Here is a 16739-nt window from a genome sequence, read left to right on the forward strand (position 1 = left end):
GCTAAAGGAATAGAAAGATAAACTGAAGGAACTAAAAGATGCAAGAGAGATTTTTACGTGGAAAACTCCTTGGCCCTAACAAGGAGAAAAACCACGACCACTTGGGATTTTGGGAAAAGAATCTTCACTAGAATAGGGCAAATGGTCCTATTACAAACTAAAGACTCAAACTTCAAGTTCCTCAACGAACTTGAAACCCCGAGGAACAAGTCACCCAACTTGTTACTCTTCTCTTCTCTTTCTCTCTTCTCACTTCTTTCTTCTCTCTTCTCTTTCTCTGTTCTTTCTCTTCTCTTTCTCACTTCTCTTTCTCATACATAGAATTTCACTCACACTTCCCCATTCCCCAAATTACAACTCGAGAGAAAAATAAAACTCTAGTATAAGAACATAAGAACACTCTATATTACTTATGTGGAATCGACACTTGAATCGAATTAAAAGCTAGAAAACTTATGTGAGCAAGGGTGAGATTTTCCAACAGAAATTATGAGCTATTTATAAAGTAATAAACGCATTGAAAAATTATCTTTGTGCAGCAACACCATTACGCCACTACTCCAACCCACTAAGAAGATCATGTCCCTTAATTTAAGGAAGCATAAACTCCTCAATGTGCAAGACCATGTCTCGAAGAAGAACATGGGAAGTAGGCCGCAAGTTTTGGAAAACATGGAGATTTTATTTTTCAAAAGATATTTTCGAAAATCAAAAATAAAATAAAATCTTTTTGGTTAAGAAAAAGATAAACGTTAAAGACTTAACCACTTTCCTAAAAACTGGCATGCACAATTTTATCTTTTAAGACCAATTCCACACAGCTTTTTCTAGTGCAATTTAATATCTTATACTTACATAAATCCTAGAATATAAAAATACATTTTAGTCTTCATGTATCTGATGAAGCTTCTACTCCAAGGCTCCTGTTCCTTGGAAGGAACTTTTCTTCTCTGAAGCTTATGTTCCCTGAGGGGAACCTTCTCTTCTCAAGTCTTCATTTCTGAAGCATCAGCTCCTTCACAGGAACTCTTCTTTATTGATAACTCTGTTTCTGGCTTTCTTATAACTCATGGTATCTTTGCACGACACTTAATTCTCCTAGTCATTGCATCTGATCACACACTTAAACAATCAAGCTCTTATTAGTCTGTAAGCAAGTGAGATTGTATCATCATCAAAATCATTAAGTCCAACAGCTTCTATCCCAAAATCAATAACAATCATCCCACCCATATCTCCAACAAAATGTTGAGAGGGCTTTGGCTCATGGGTCAACACGTTGAGTGATTTATTCGTGTATCGTCCTTTAAGATATGGTACCTTTGGACACCCAAGCCTTGACCTTAGAATAACATTGTATGCTTTGACGGTTCCTTTTATGTGCTTATGTGACTACATGAATATGTGCTTGGTTTCTAATCTAACTAATTCCAACTTGTTACCTAGAGATATAAAAAAAAATTCGCAAAAATTATGGTTCGACAAAAAGATTTTCAAAAAAAAAATTAAAAAATTGAAAAATTGTCGAACCTACCAGGTGGCACGCGCAAATGTCTAAGTTGCGCGCGCCCTACAATCGCAAGTTCAGAAGTTGCACGCGGCACCTCCGCGCAACTCTATGTCTTGCACGCGCCCACTGTTCAATGTTGACTTTGACTCGTTACGAGCAATATCATACAGAGAAAACGATATTACCGCTTCAAGGTTAATCGTTAAGTAGGTGCTAAAAAAATCTCTTTGGCTAACAACATTGTCTAACTTGGTTACCTTTACTTTGATCGTCGTTTTCGTTTTTTCAAAAAAAAATAAAATAATAAATAAACGTTCTAAGGAAGGATTCCCTACGATGGGAACACCCTCTTTACAATGTATCGTGATTAGACATCTCCTAATCATAGGTATCTTTAGCTAGTCACTCAAACATACTCCAATTCTCATTAATGGTATAAGACATAAATTGACCTTCGGACATAGATTCAACAACAACTCCCATTTCATCATTTAAACCTTCACAAAGTACTTCACAAATATCTACCTTTAAAAGACTATCACCATAATTATAACCAATATATTCATTAACCCTATGGTAATATCTCCAAAATGTTTCATTCTCATACTCGGGAAGGGAAAAAATTGTCATTTTTTTCAATGGAAGAAACCCCAAAATAAAATTAAAAAATAGTAATAAAAAATAGAGAAGAAATAAAAAAAAATATGTACAAAGACCTAGACTCATCTAATCAATACTTAGCCAATGTCAACCGAAGTCCCCGGCAACGGCGCCAAAATTTGATAGGTCGTCGTCGAACCTACCAAAGATAAAAACCTAACTTGGTCTCTCTAATGGGTAGAAAGGGCAAGTAAGGGGTCGATCCCACAAGGACTAAGAGGAGCACTAGCAAGTATCGATTTGTGATAAGCTAAGTCAAGTCTTTTTGGGTTTTGAGTTATAAAGAAAAACTACAAACAATAATAAAAAGGATCTTGGGAAGGTATCCACCAATTAAGTCATTTACAAACTACAATTTAACATACAAAACATAGCAATTTAGGGATAAATTAGGGGAAGTCATCTAAGGCACCCAACTACTCTCTTAAGTGAAAGGGATTACTTGAGTAATGAATACAACCTACTCTCGTGGTTACAAAGCATAAAAAAAAAGTGTTAAAGCATAATCACGATGACATAAACATTCCCTTGACTGTAAATTCCTATTCTCATGGCATTTCAAGTCAATCAAGCATAATGGAGCTAACTCAAGTTCATCTCTCGATCCTTCGTTGAGAAAGCTTAGATAAATAGTTCTAGCAATGGCCACTTACAAGAACTAACAATGAAACCACTTAAGCTCAACTAATTATCATCCCACATTAGCTAAATTAACACATGCGGACAAGTATTTGTGAATTCATCAATGGTTTCAACCATCCCAAGTAAAAGAACTACTCACAAATCATAATAAATTGTAAAACTAAAGGAATAATTAACAACTAAGAACATGAAATCAAACACTAATTTAACATAAACAAATAATAAAACAAGAAAATATACAAAAATAAGCAATGAAAGCAATAAAATAAGAGAGAGAGTAAGAAATTCTCATTGATATTGCAAGAAATAATCAAATCTTCAAGTCTCTTTCCTTCAATTCTTCGATCATATTCTAAACTTTCAACAAGGTTTCACACTTTCACTCTCTAGAAAATGAGAGTTTCTCTCTCTAAAAATCCTAACCTAAGCTAAAACTACACTAAGAAGATCTTCCTTTCAACAATCAGAGCTAAGGAGGTATTTATATTAGCCCAAATAAAAAGCACGGAGAAAACGAGAAAAATCCCGAAAACAGGCTAGCATGGACGTGCAAGAGAGATAAAAATGAGGCAGAAGCTACTACCAAGGCCTGCACGAACGTGCAGATTTTGGCACGGACGTGCAACAAAATGGCACGTCCGTGCAGAAACCCCTGCATGAATAACTTGACTTCGGGAGGCTGTAACTTCTTCGTTTCTAGTCGAAAATGGTCTTGTGACCAGTCGTTGGAAAGCTCTTAAGACGAAATTTAATCTCTAATATAATTTGAATCACTTCAAAAAGATGAGTAGAAAAAAAGTTATGGTCAGTTGAAATTAACCCTTGTGCAACCAACCCTTCAAGGCTTTCCAAAAGCTTTTCATTTGTCTTTAAGGCACTCATTCTTCTTGCTCCATTGCTCCATTAACTAATCTTTCCCTTCTCCTTGCTCACTCATGCTTGATCACATACATAGTGCTAAAAATAGCTACATTACATAAAAAAAAAACACAAATAACCCGTGAAGCATGAATGGTACCAAATTTGCATAAAAATAGGATAAATAATGAACTTTGATACAGAATAATAACGAAAACAAGGTTCAAAAGTACCCTAAAATCATACCAAATAGCAAGATCTTCATGGATCATAAGAGTCTGAAGTACATCTCACCCAAGATCACTTGAATATGCGGCAACGTAGATGGCTAGAGTTTCTCACAGACTACCATTTCCACAACCAGTATCACAAGGGAAAGGCAAATTTTGCTGCAAATGCCCTTAGCAGAAAGTCAAGTCATAATGTCAATGCTTTGATTCGGCCAATGAATTGTGTGAGGATATGAGGAGATTGAACCTTGAGGTTATTAACCAAGGAGAGGTAGAAGGATTGCTGAGTGCCTTGACCATCCAACCATCCATATTTGAGGAGATTAAAGAAAAGCAGTTGGAAGATGAATCTTTTCAGAAGGTTAGGGATCGAGTGACTAGTGGTGCGGAGACTGAATTCAAGATTCAAGAAGATGGGAGTTTGAGATACAAGGAGATATGGTGCTTTCCACAGAAGTGTGAGGATATAAAAATGACAATCATGGAGGAGTGTCGTAACACACCATATCCGGTTCACCCTAGGGGAGATAAGTTGTATAAGGACTTAAAGGAGTTGTATTGGTGGCCGAATATGAAGAGAGAAGTTGTTGAGTTTGTATTCAAGTGTCTAACGTGCCAGAAGGTGAAGATAGACCATAAAAGACCCATGGGAAAGGTGCAACCATTGGAAATACTAGGATGGAAATGAGATTCTATATCCATGGACTTTGTGACAGGTTTACCAAAGACTCGTAGTGGGAATGACACGATTTGGGTGATTGCATGTGGACAGACTTACTAAGTCAGCGATGTTCATTCCTATTAAGGAGACCTGGAAATAGAAGCAGCTGGCAAGTACGTAGTGTCAGATACTTATGTGAAGAATGTAGTTCGTTTTCATGGAGTCCCCAAGGACATAATGTCAGATAGAGGTTCGAGGTTTCTATCAAAGTTCTGCAAAAAGTGCAAGAAAACCTTGGAACAACCTTGATGATGAGCACTACCTTTCATCCTACAACAGATGGCTAAGCTGAGAGAACAAACCAAACCATAGAGGATATGCTGTGAGCATGTGCTTTAGATTTCCAAGGGAATTGGGAGGATCACCTACCTTTGATCGAATTCTCCTACAATAACAGTTACCATACAAGTATCAAAATGGCATCTTTTGGAGCATTGTATGGAAGGAAGAGCAGAAGCCCAGTGTGTTGGAATGATTATAGTGAACGTGTTACTTTAGGGATAGAATTTATTGAGGATATGGTGAGCAAGGTGAGACTGAGTCAGTCACGAATAAAGGTAGCACAAGATAGGCAAAATAACTATGCCGACTTGAAGAGAAGGGATGATGATTTTAGTGTTGGGGACAAGGTCTTTCTAAAGGTTTCTCCAACAAAAGGCATGATGCGATTCAGCATGAAAGGGAAGCTTAGTGCTAAGTATGTGGGGCCGTATGAAATTCTTCAACATGTGGGGAAAGTGGCTTATCAGTTGGCTTTGCCAATGGAGTTCGAGAAAATGCATGATGTGTTCCACATTTCCCAACTAAAGAAGTATGTGCCTAGTGAAACTCACGTGTTGCAACCAAAGACTATTCAACCAGATGAGTCTCTAACTTATGAAGAAATACTAGTCAAAATCCTAGATCACAAGGTGCGTAGTACTAGAAACAAAGATGTGAAGATAGTGAAGGTCCTTTGGTCTAACCAAGAATACGAAGAGGCAACTTGGGAAGCCGAGGAAGAGATGAGCAAAAAGTATCCTGAGTTATTTGACGAGGTGAGTTACGAGGGCGTAACTCTTTTCTTTTAAGGGGGGTAGAATGTGATGTAATTTCGCGCTTTTTATCTCAATTATGTTATTTATTTCTTAAGTTTGCATGATTTTGCTTATTATTATACATTATTATTGTGTTTACATGCAATAGAAGTACGTAAACTTTGGACAAGTACGAGTTCATTGCGTTTAAAGTCTAGTTTGTTAAGTATAAATGTTGAGGATCAAGCAATTTACAGCAATACAAAACACAAAGTTTGAATGGTTTTGGAAAAATTATGGTTTTTAGGTTAAGTTTCAAGGGTGAAACTTCTTTTAAGAGGGGTATATTGTAATCCCCCATATTTTCAAATTAATTACTACCTCCGGTTCAATTTACTCGCAACAAAGTAAAAGTTTTCGGAAACCAAGGCAAAAGATGAAAGCATGATTATGGAAAAATAAGGGTATATGCTTAACTATTAATCTAAACAAAAAAACAAATTCAACCTTAATTAAATTAAATAACCCGCCACCACTGATACCACCAAGCATCACCCAAACCACCCACCACCACCACCCACCATCACCGAAACCACCCAGCACTGAACCCAACACCGCCGACGCACCACCACTACCCCAAGCACCCAGCAAACACAAACCCAAAACCCACCGAACCCAGCACCCCACAAACACAGCAACCGCCGACCCACCACCATTCCACGCACCTAGCAACCTACGAACCCAGCACCCACAAACTCGGAACCCACCGAACCCATCTCCCCAAGAACCTAGCAACCCGTCAACCACCACCACCACCCCCACGCACCCAGGAAACCACCAAACCCAGTACCAATGAACCAACGAAACCTACCCACGAACCCAGCATTCACGAACCAACGAAACCAACCCACCAAACCAACGAAACCTAGCTACGACCCACGAAACCAACCTACAAAACCCGTCAATCTGTAACCACGAAACCCAACCCACGAATCAAACCCACGACGTCGCCGATCTGCAACCCCCGCTGCTCTTAACACCACGAAGCCACCATGAAAAAGGGGTTGGAGGAGGAGAGAGAAAATTAAAGGGGATTTGGGTTTAATTAATTAAGCTTAGGTTTAATTAATTAAGCTTGGGTTTAATCTAATGAAATCAGATTTGTAGTTTAATAAGGTTTTTTAAAAAAAGTAAGGGCATATTGGTCAATTACCATCCAAAAACGTACTAAAAAAGGAAAGAAACAAGTTTGTTGCGAGTAAATTGAACCACCCAAAAAAAGGAAATTGTTGCGAGTAAATTGAACCGGAGATAGTATAATATATTTATTTGTTATTCATACAAATATTTTATGTCGATTTCATTGAATAAATTATTTTTATGACAAGATTTAAGTAAACAAATATGTTTTGACTAATTTAAAAACGATTTTAACTTAATAGCCCAAAACCTCAAGTTTACTCCTAATCTAATTAGGAAACCCAAGGCCCAAATAAAACCCCAAAAACCCTCACACTTCTTCCTCTCTCACGTAAAAAAAAAAAAAAAAAAAAAAAAAAAAAAAAAAAAAAAAAAGACAAAACTTTCTCACTCATACCTCCTCTTTCACGGCTCACACAAAGGAAAAAAAAAATTGAAACCCTTCGAACTGATCACTGCTCACTACTGCCCTCACCACCCAGCTGTCGCCGCACCACCGTCGCGCCGCTGCCTAGCCGCCGCTGCTGTAGTTTGCCTCCTTCTTCCTCCCTTTTCTTTACTTCTTTTTATATTATTAATTGATTTAAAGTTTCAATCTTTATTTAATTTTGATTCTAAATTATTATTATTATTATGGTTTGATATTATACATAAGTTATACAAGATTATGATTTTTGACATGTTTAATTTATGATACAAAATTTCAGATTTTATATTATGTATAATTTAGGGTTTAAATTTTGATTTTTCGTGTTTTAGGGTTTGTAAACGTGTTAAGCAAGTTAATTATCAATAATGTGACTTCATAATGACAAAACCCACAATTTTATACTTAAAATTAATTTTCAAATTATATATCTTGTGAAATTGGAGTTTATGTTGTTTACTTGAAGGGTTTTAAGGTTTTAATGTGTAATATACTATTCTAACTATTGAATTATGAATGTAGATCTGTAAAAGTTTGAAATTTATAATTAAAATTATTTTCAGATTTAATATAATCTGATTTTTGTTAGTTTTAATGCTTCTATAAGTTTTAAACAACTATTTATGCAATATGATAAGTATAGATTATTTGAATTGCAAAAACTATTAATAAAACAAAATTTCAGCACATGTTAGTAAGTTAAACTTGCTGGAATTTTGCATTATACACTATATTTTCATGATTTTGGCATATAAACTTATAGTTAGAATATTATATTATTAACTTTGACTAATGGGAACAATTTAAAGGTATTATTTTGATGGTTTAAGATGTTTTAAAGTAGTTTGGAATTGTTGTAAATTTATTTGCTTGGGTGTTGATTTAATTCTTGTTGTTGGTTTAGGAGAGGACTTTGTAGAAGGCGACTTCTAGTTCCTAAAGTGGCCAACCGAATCGTTTATACAAGATACGTACGAGTTACAAAACCTTGCCTTTAGATGCATGTTTAGGGAGGTATCGAGAACTTAGTATCATGTATAGAGAAGACTGGGCTAAATTGTTTGGTTATACATTGTGATTTCTGTATGTTGTGCACTATTCTACATTACAAGTATTATTTATGCATTAATTATGCAAGATGCGCTTAGAGGCAAAGGTATGCAATTTGGTGAAATGATTCATTTATTACTCATTCATGATCATGGAGATTGAATGAGTAAAGGAAGAATTTAAGTCTTATAAGACGAGGTTGAGATTGTGGGGTGCTTTGTGCACTCAAGGTGTTTATACACGAGGTATTTAAAGGAATAAATAATAAATGTTGCTTATCACTAATAAATCAAGAATTGAAATTGGAAACTTGCTTTACTTGATTGAATTGATATTGGATTGATTGTATTATTTTGCATATGAGTCATCACCAAGTCTAAACTTGTAAATCACAAAAAGTGCACGATGGATAAGCAATAAAACTCTGGATTTGTGCACATCTGGAGTAGTGACAATCAGGGGTTGGGCCCGTAAGGGTGATAATCGAGTGAGTCGATCACGAGCTAGGGGGTGCTCAACTCATGAACGAAAACTAGAGCTTATGCTCTACTCGTGATCGTTACTCGTTAAGCTCGTTAAGTTAATTCTCAGCTCATGATCGTTTATTTTTTTGGTAGCTCGACTCGAGCTCAAAAATGCTCGTTACTCGTTAAGCTGCAATGGCTCGAATCAGCTCTTTAACTCAAAAACTCAATTGATCGGCTCGTAACTCACTAAGCTCGATAGCTCAACTCATCAGCAGCTCGTCTAATTTCATTTTTCTGTTTTTTTTTATATATATATAATTGTAACTTAACTATTTAATATATTAAACTAATATAAACTACTTATTTTTACATACATAATTTTTTACAAAAATACCAAATTAAATCTAACATAAAAGATGTTTTACAAATTCAAATTCTTACACAACAAACATTTAGAATAACAAACTAAGTACTACAATCATTAACAAGTTTATCACATAACCAAAGAAAATGAATACAGGGAATCATTTTTTTCTTCAATTTTTCTGGTTGCAAATTCTCCCTTCAATCTTCTCCAACATCCCACAAAAAATAATATATTTCAAATCCAAATTAATAAATAATAAACTTATATATAAGATGTAAAACTTATAAATTAAGTCCAGTACCTCAGTATTAGGAAATTGGAATAATGATTTCTTTTGGTTCTTCTTCTCCAAAGTTATTCTACAATCAAAATAATAGTATTAAGTTAAAATAATACTTGTAGTAGATACAAATTATAAATTATACATATATAAAAATTTACATTCTACAAATATATATATATATATATTATATATATATATATATATATATATATATATATATATATATATATATATATATATATATGTAGAACTTACTTCACCAATCTCCAGAACAAAGCAACATTTGCACAGTTTCCAGAGTTAGTGAAGCTCTATAAGGATCAATAACACGACTCCCTGCACTAAGTGTAGCTTCCAATGCTACAGTTGTTATGGGAACCGCTAAGATATCAGCGGCTAATTTAGAAAGCACACGATACTTCATTGATTTTTCTTTCTACCATTCCACGAGAACAAACTTTTCATTTCCTTCAATTAATAAATATCCCTCCTCAAGATATTCATCAACTTCAGATTTTTTGAATGAAATAGCAGCTTGTGTGCTTCTCACAGCTTGCAAAATTTGATACAAAGCTGATTCACCACCTAAATTTGTACTATTTCTAGCAATAGATTCCCCACTTTGTTCCATATTAGGAGGGAAATACAAATTAGCATTGTAGACACCCATTTGTGTCTCCCCAAAACCAAACCCAGTGATGAATACCTTTCGCGTCGAATCATAATCGAATGAAGTGAAAGTGTGGAAAGTCTAGTGTTGTGGTTAGTTTTTATAAAAAATCTCTCTTTCTGTCTTTGAAAACCTACTCTATTTTATGAAAATATCCAATCCAGTTTAGTTTGGTTCATAACAAGGTTCCAATAATAGTGTAGTTGGATAGGGCTCAAAAAGAGCTTTCCAACGATATATTATAAGCCCAATTCCGATGAATAATGAGGAAGTTATGGCCAAATTATTAAACTTGGCCCGGTTTGGTGTTGGATAGGACTCGAAAAGAGCTTTCCAACGATATATTATAAGCCCAATTCCGATGAATAATGAGGAAGTTATGGCCAAATTATTAAAATGGGCCCAGTTTGGTTCTTATATGCGGCCCAATGATCTAGAGGAGGGCCTATTATGAATTATCATTCCTAACGCAATAAGGATTGATTATAGTCTTCTGGAATCTTCTAGAAAGTTCTTTTGAATCCTAATGGGATTAGGATTAATAATTATGTTTTATTAGTTTTATTTGGAATAAAAGAAGTGTTTTAAGTGAAATTACAATTTTACCCTTCGTACGGACTTTTACGGCTTGATTTTATCAAAAATAGAAAACGCGTGGAAAAACCTTCTGTAACGCCAAACGTCAGGCTGTCGCCTAGCGACAGACCCTGTCGCGCGGCGACAGGTGCTGTTGTTGGCGACAGAGGCGTGTTTTATTTCTTTTCGAACTCTGATTCGTATTATCAATTCCAGACTATTTCATTATAGATAGCGTCCTTAAACCTCCGTTTTTTATGATAAAAAAATAACCAGAATTCTCTAATTCTTCTCTCTCTCTAAGCTAAAGCTTATTCTCTCTCTTTCTCTTTCTAAGCATAGCCCTTTTTTAAACAAAATTCCTCATACATTAGCACTAGACACACCTAGTCAAGTTCGAAATTGCCTTCACCCTAGATGTGAAAGGTTTGATATTTCTGAGGGTTTGGTCCCTAATCTCTATTTTAATTATTTAATTTAATTTTTTGAGTTTATCATTTTCCTTGAAGTTACTAACGCATGTATTTTGTTATTAGAAAGAGATACGAGGCATCCAAGTAAGTGTTTTAATTGTTTTAACAAAAACTTTTGTATACATCCGGTTTACACTAATATTAGTGTACATTGAGCAGTATAAGGGTAACTTTTAGCTAATTTTAGGGTAACTTTTTGCCTGTTTTTGGGTAACTTTAAACATAATACAATTTTTATATAAATAGACAACAAGAAAAGTTTTATAAAGATAATTTAATTACATTCAATCATTAATAATTGATTTTTAGTCATTTAAAATGTGATTCTTTACTAATAAAGTGTAGATAATTTTTATTTGAATTGGGTTACTTTTACGCATATTGGGGTAACTTTTATTCATTTCAGAGGTAACTTTTAATCACTTTAAGCTATCTTTATAATGGATGCACAATAATTATTGTACACCCGATTTTTTAAAAATTTTGTGTTGTTTAATTGATAATATGATATAGGAATCATGTTTAGATTGTTATTTTGATTCCTAGAATCATGTTTAGATTGTTATTTTGATTCCTAGTATCATGTTTAGATTGTTATTTTGATTCCTAATATCATGTTAGGATGCTTTTCTTAGTATGATGTTTAGGGTAAAGAATAAGTTTCTTAGTTATATCAATTATGATTTCTATGATGCTTCCTATTTTCTTTCTTAATAACATGTTAGTATCATGTTAGGGTTAAAGCTTTGATATTTATATGACATGCTAGGATTTGTTATTAATCTTGTTAGTATCATGCCTAGGATCTTGTTATTATTATGCTTTATTTTTAACATGACTGTTATTTTGATTATTATTATTATTATTATTATTATTATTATTATTATTATTATTATTATTATTATTATTATTATTATTATTATTATTATTATTATTATTCTTATTATTATTGTTATTATTATTATTATTATTATTATTATTATTATTATTATTATTATTATTATTATTATTATTATTATTATTATTATTATTATTATTATTATGTTGTTGTTTGATATTTATTGTTATTGCTTGATCACACCTTTTATGCATGTTTAAAGGAAATTTGTACTTGTAATCATGCTTAATAAGATAATTAATAATCTTGTTTAGGTTAATTTGATTATAATTCAAGTGATCGTCAATAATAGATTTATTTGTGCATTAATATTCAAGCAACATAGATTAAACAGGTTTAGGGTTAACCTAATGATTGCATGTTAGTCAGAAAGCGCACATGAATACGAGAAGAATAAAGTAGAGGCCTATTATTAGGGCAAGTTCTTTCTCTTTTAGATTGGATTTGTACCTTCATCCCCGAACTTCCAGTCTTGGTTCCAAACCTATTGGAGTTAACGATCTCATGGATCGTTAAGGGGTGTAACCTTCACCCTGTGAACGGTTTACAAGTTCCTAAAACTTGTTGGCGACTCTTTTGCTCTAGCTTCCTTCCCTTTGGAGCCACCATGCTTAAGTGTATGATCACAGTGGGGTTCAAGTTTAGGGTAATGCTTGAATTATTCCCTACAAACATATTCATTGTAAATTTCATGCAAAGCATCCCTAACCTTGACCAAATTATCTCGAACTTCTTGTGGAGGAAACAACTTGGGAAATGTAATTTCTACAGCTTACATTTTCAAACGAGGATCCAACACTGATCCTATTGCCATTAGCAAATTACATTCACCCCAATACTTATCAAACCTTTCTTTCATATTTGTTACCATGTCTAATAAAATCATCATGTGAATTTGAAGACTCATCTAATAATACTTTAACCCTATAAACCTCACCAAGAAACAAATTGGATGTTGGATATTCTGACCTAGATATATTATTAGTAGCATCATTAAACACTTTTAAAAGTTTAAGCAATTTCTCAATTTTAACCCAATCATCAACACTAGGACAATAAACATATTCTCTATCCTCTAAATCAAGTCTAGGAAATACCTCTTTGAACTTTATCGCTTAAGCAAGCATTTCATAAGTTGAGTTCCATTTAGTTTTACATTCGAGAACCAATCTTCTATGTGGGAGATTGAATTGTTGAACAAGCTTGGTAAACTTTTGTAACCGTTGGTCACTACCACGGAGATAGTCAACCATATCATGAATATTCTTGACGATTGTTTTCACTTTCTTTAACCCATGTTGAACCAGCATAATGTTCAAAATGTGAGCACAACAACGCACATGAAATAACTTGCCTCCACAAATCAACCTTTTACTCGATGAAAATGTATCCTTCAATATCTCTATGTAAGAATCATTAGCCGTTGCATGGTCCACGGAAATTGTGAAAATCTAAGAAAGGATACAAATATAACAATTAGAATCATGTATTAAAAAAAAAAAAAGCTAACATAAATTAAAGAGAAACACTTACTTTATTTTCAATTTCCCACTCCTTTAAACACTTAAAGATTAAATTTGTTATATCTCTACCTTTTCGAGGAGGAGGTATATGAACAAAGCTTATTATTCGCTTTTGAAGTTTCCAATGATGATCAACAAAGTGAGCAGTAATAAACATGTACTCAATTTTTTGGGGCCTTGAACACTGTAGGGAATATTTCAAGCATTACCCCAAACTTGAACCCCACTGTGATCATACACTTAAGCATGGTGGAATCCAAAGGGAAGGAAACAAGAGCAAAAGAGTCGCCAACAAGTTTAAGGAACTTGTAAACCGTTCACAGGGTGAAGGTTACACCCCTTAACGATCCATGAGATCATTAACTCCAATAGGTCTTGAACCATGATTGGAAGTTCGAGGATGAAGGTACAAATCCAATCTAAAAGAGAAATAACCTGCCCTAATAATAAGCCTTTACTTTATTCTTCTCGTATTCATGTGCGCTTTCTGACTAACATGTAATCATTGGGTTTACCCTAAACCTGTTTAATCTATGTTGGTTGAATATTAATGCACAAATAAAACTATTACTGGCGATCACCTAAATTATAATCATATTAACCTAAACAAAATTATTAATTATCTAATTAAGCATGATTACAAGTACCAATTCCCTTTAAACATGCATAAAAGGCGTGATCAAGCAATAACAATAAATAATAAGCAACATGATAATAATAATAATAATCATAATCGTGTTAAAGCATAATAATAACAAGATCCTAGGCATGATACTAACAATATTAATAACAAACCCTAGCATGTCACTAAACAATAAAAATCAAAGCTTTAGCCCTAACATGATACTAACATGCTATTAGGAAATAAAATAGGAAGCATTCGTTTAATCATACTTGATATTAGAAACTATTAGTTGTTACCCTAAACATGATATTAGGAAGCAATAAAACCTCCTAACATAATAATAGGAATCAAAATAACAATCTAAGCATGATTTTTATATCATAATATCAATTAAACAATTAAAGCACTTACTTGGATGCCTCGTATCTCTTTCTAATAACAAAATACACACGTTAGTAACTTCAAGGAAAATAATAAAATCAAAACAATTAAATTAAATAATTGAAATAGAGATTTGGGACCAAACCCTCAGAAATATCAAACCTTTCACATTTAGGGCGAAGGCAACTTCGAATTTGGCTAGGTGTGTCTAGTGCTAATGTATGAGGAATTTTGTTTGTAAAAGGCTAGGCTAGAGAGAGAGATAGAATCAAGAAATTTTTTATGAGAGTTGATGATTTGAAAAAGGGGAGATATGAAATCTATTTATAGAGAAAAAAGAGGGTCGAAGAATAACAAAAGTGTCCGAATTCGAATCGAAATAAAACTCGATGGACAACAATTTTTTGCGGATTTTGTTTTTATCATATCTTTTGATCCAGAAGTCCAAATAAGTAATATAATATGTCGTTGGAAATATTTTGAAGTCTACTTTCCAACCCAATTAGATTCAGATTAAAATATTCTATAGAAAAAAAGATATGGCCGAAATAGTAGGACGGTGTCAGTTTTGAGTAGAGTTTTGTATTCCATTCATATCTTTTTCGTTATAGCTCGGATTTAATATTATAATATATCATTGGAAAGATAATTTCAAGATATATCGAACCATATAAGATTTGGATAAAGATTATGAGGCACGGAAATAATATCTGAACATATTCCATTTTGTACAAAACAAGGATCTCAAAAGGAGTAGTTTTATTCAATTTCAAACTCTTTGAAACATAATTATCAATCCTAACTCCATTAGGATTTAAGATAACCTTCTAGAGTACTCTAGAAGACTATAATAAATCCTAATAGCTTTAGGAATGATAATTAATAATAGGCCCTCCTCTAGATCATTGGGTCGTATATAAAAACCAAATCGGGCCCAGTTTAGTATTTTGGCCATAACTTCTTCATTATTCATCGGAATTGAGCTTATAATATATTGTTGGAAAGTTCTTTTCAAACCCCATCCAACTACACTATTATTGGACCTATATCATTGACCAAACTAAACTAGAATGCACATTTTTTCATAAATAGGGTAAGAAAAGAAATATTTTCAAAAACAAAAAGAAGAGATATTTTAATAAAAACATCCTCATCACTAGACTTTTTACAATTTCACTTTGTTCGATAATCAAATGACGTGAAAGGTATTCATCGCTGGGTTTGGTTTTGAGGAGACACATTTGGGTGTCTACAAACACCACAAATCAGTAGTCAAAGAAATCCTATCAATACTCTTTAATAACTCTTTTAGCTTCTTCTTTTTCACCCCATAAGTTTTGAAAGCATCATTTCTAATAGTATGACGAGAGACACTTTTCCATTGTGGAATTCCTCTCTTCAACATCAAATTAAAACCTTCCTCTTCAACAACTGTAAAAAGGTTTTTTATGCATGACAATCCAATATGCAATACCCTCCCTCATCTTAAGCATGTCAAATTTTCCCTCATGAAAAGCACTAAAAAAAGTAGAATTTGGTGTTTCGACACTAAAATCAGATGGTAAAAAATTCAGTTTTGATTGTTTTCGCAAATTACCCTGCCTTGTTGCACTTTTTTTTAAGTGACGACTATAGTGAGTGGTACTACCAGACTTAAGAACTTTAAGTTTTTCAAGACAATGCTTACATTTTACAAACCATTGTTGATTAATTAATAGAGGGTCAGTAAGTTCTTTCCAAACTCAGATTGTCTTGCTCTCTTAAAAGGGCCAGTAGAAGGAACTAGATCCCGAATAATTTTATTAGTGTTTGATGGTGCAAGAATTTCCTCAACATCATTTTCCTCATCTTCTTCAGCATCCTCCTCCATTTCATCATTGATATTGACATAAAATTCCTCAACGATAGGCCTACTAACAGGGGTCCATAGAAGATGTAGGAGTAGAGTCTTTGTCGGCATTACTGGACAAATCTGCATACATTTAAAATAGAATGGATAGAATATCAATATGGTTCATATATATTTCATTATCACTAATTTAGTAGTGTTAAATATACAATTATTAATTGAGAAATTTAGGACTAAACAAACAAACAAAAAAAAAAAAAAAAAAAAGAACATACATACATTTTTAGACTAAAATCTAATTAATACATTAGTA

The 16739-nt window shown here is 33.5% G+C and overlaps 1 protein-coding gene across 1 annotated transcript in view; it reads left to right on the plus strand.

The window, feature by feature from the left end:
- LOC145584302 (protein GOS9-like) overlaps positions 1-8212 on the plus strand; it is a 48412-nt gene extending 40200 nt beyond the window's left edge. The window contains exon 3 of the mRNA XM_081641173.1: positions 8169-8212. Within this exon, the coding sequence (XP_081497299.1) occupies positions 8169-8183 (15 nt within the window). The 3' untranslated portion in view covers positions 8184-8212. The remainder of the gene's footprint in view (positions 1-8168) is intronic.
- Positions 8213-16739: the final 8527 nt, after the last annotated feature.

The sequence above is a fragment of the Chenopodium album genome, chromosome 2 (assembly GCF_948465745.1).
Source record: "Chenopodium album chromosome 2, dcCheAlbu1.1, whole genome shotgun sequence".
Lineage (NCBI taxonomy): Eukaryota > Viridiplantae > Streptophyta > Magnoliopsida > Caryophyllales > Amaranthaceae > Chenopodium > Chenopodium album.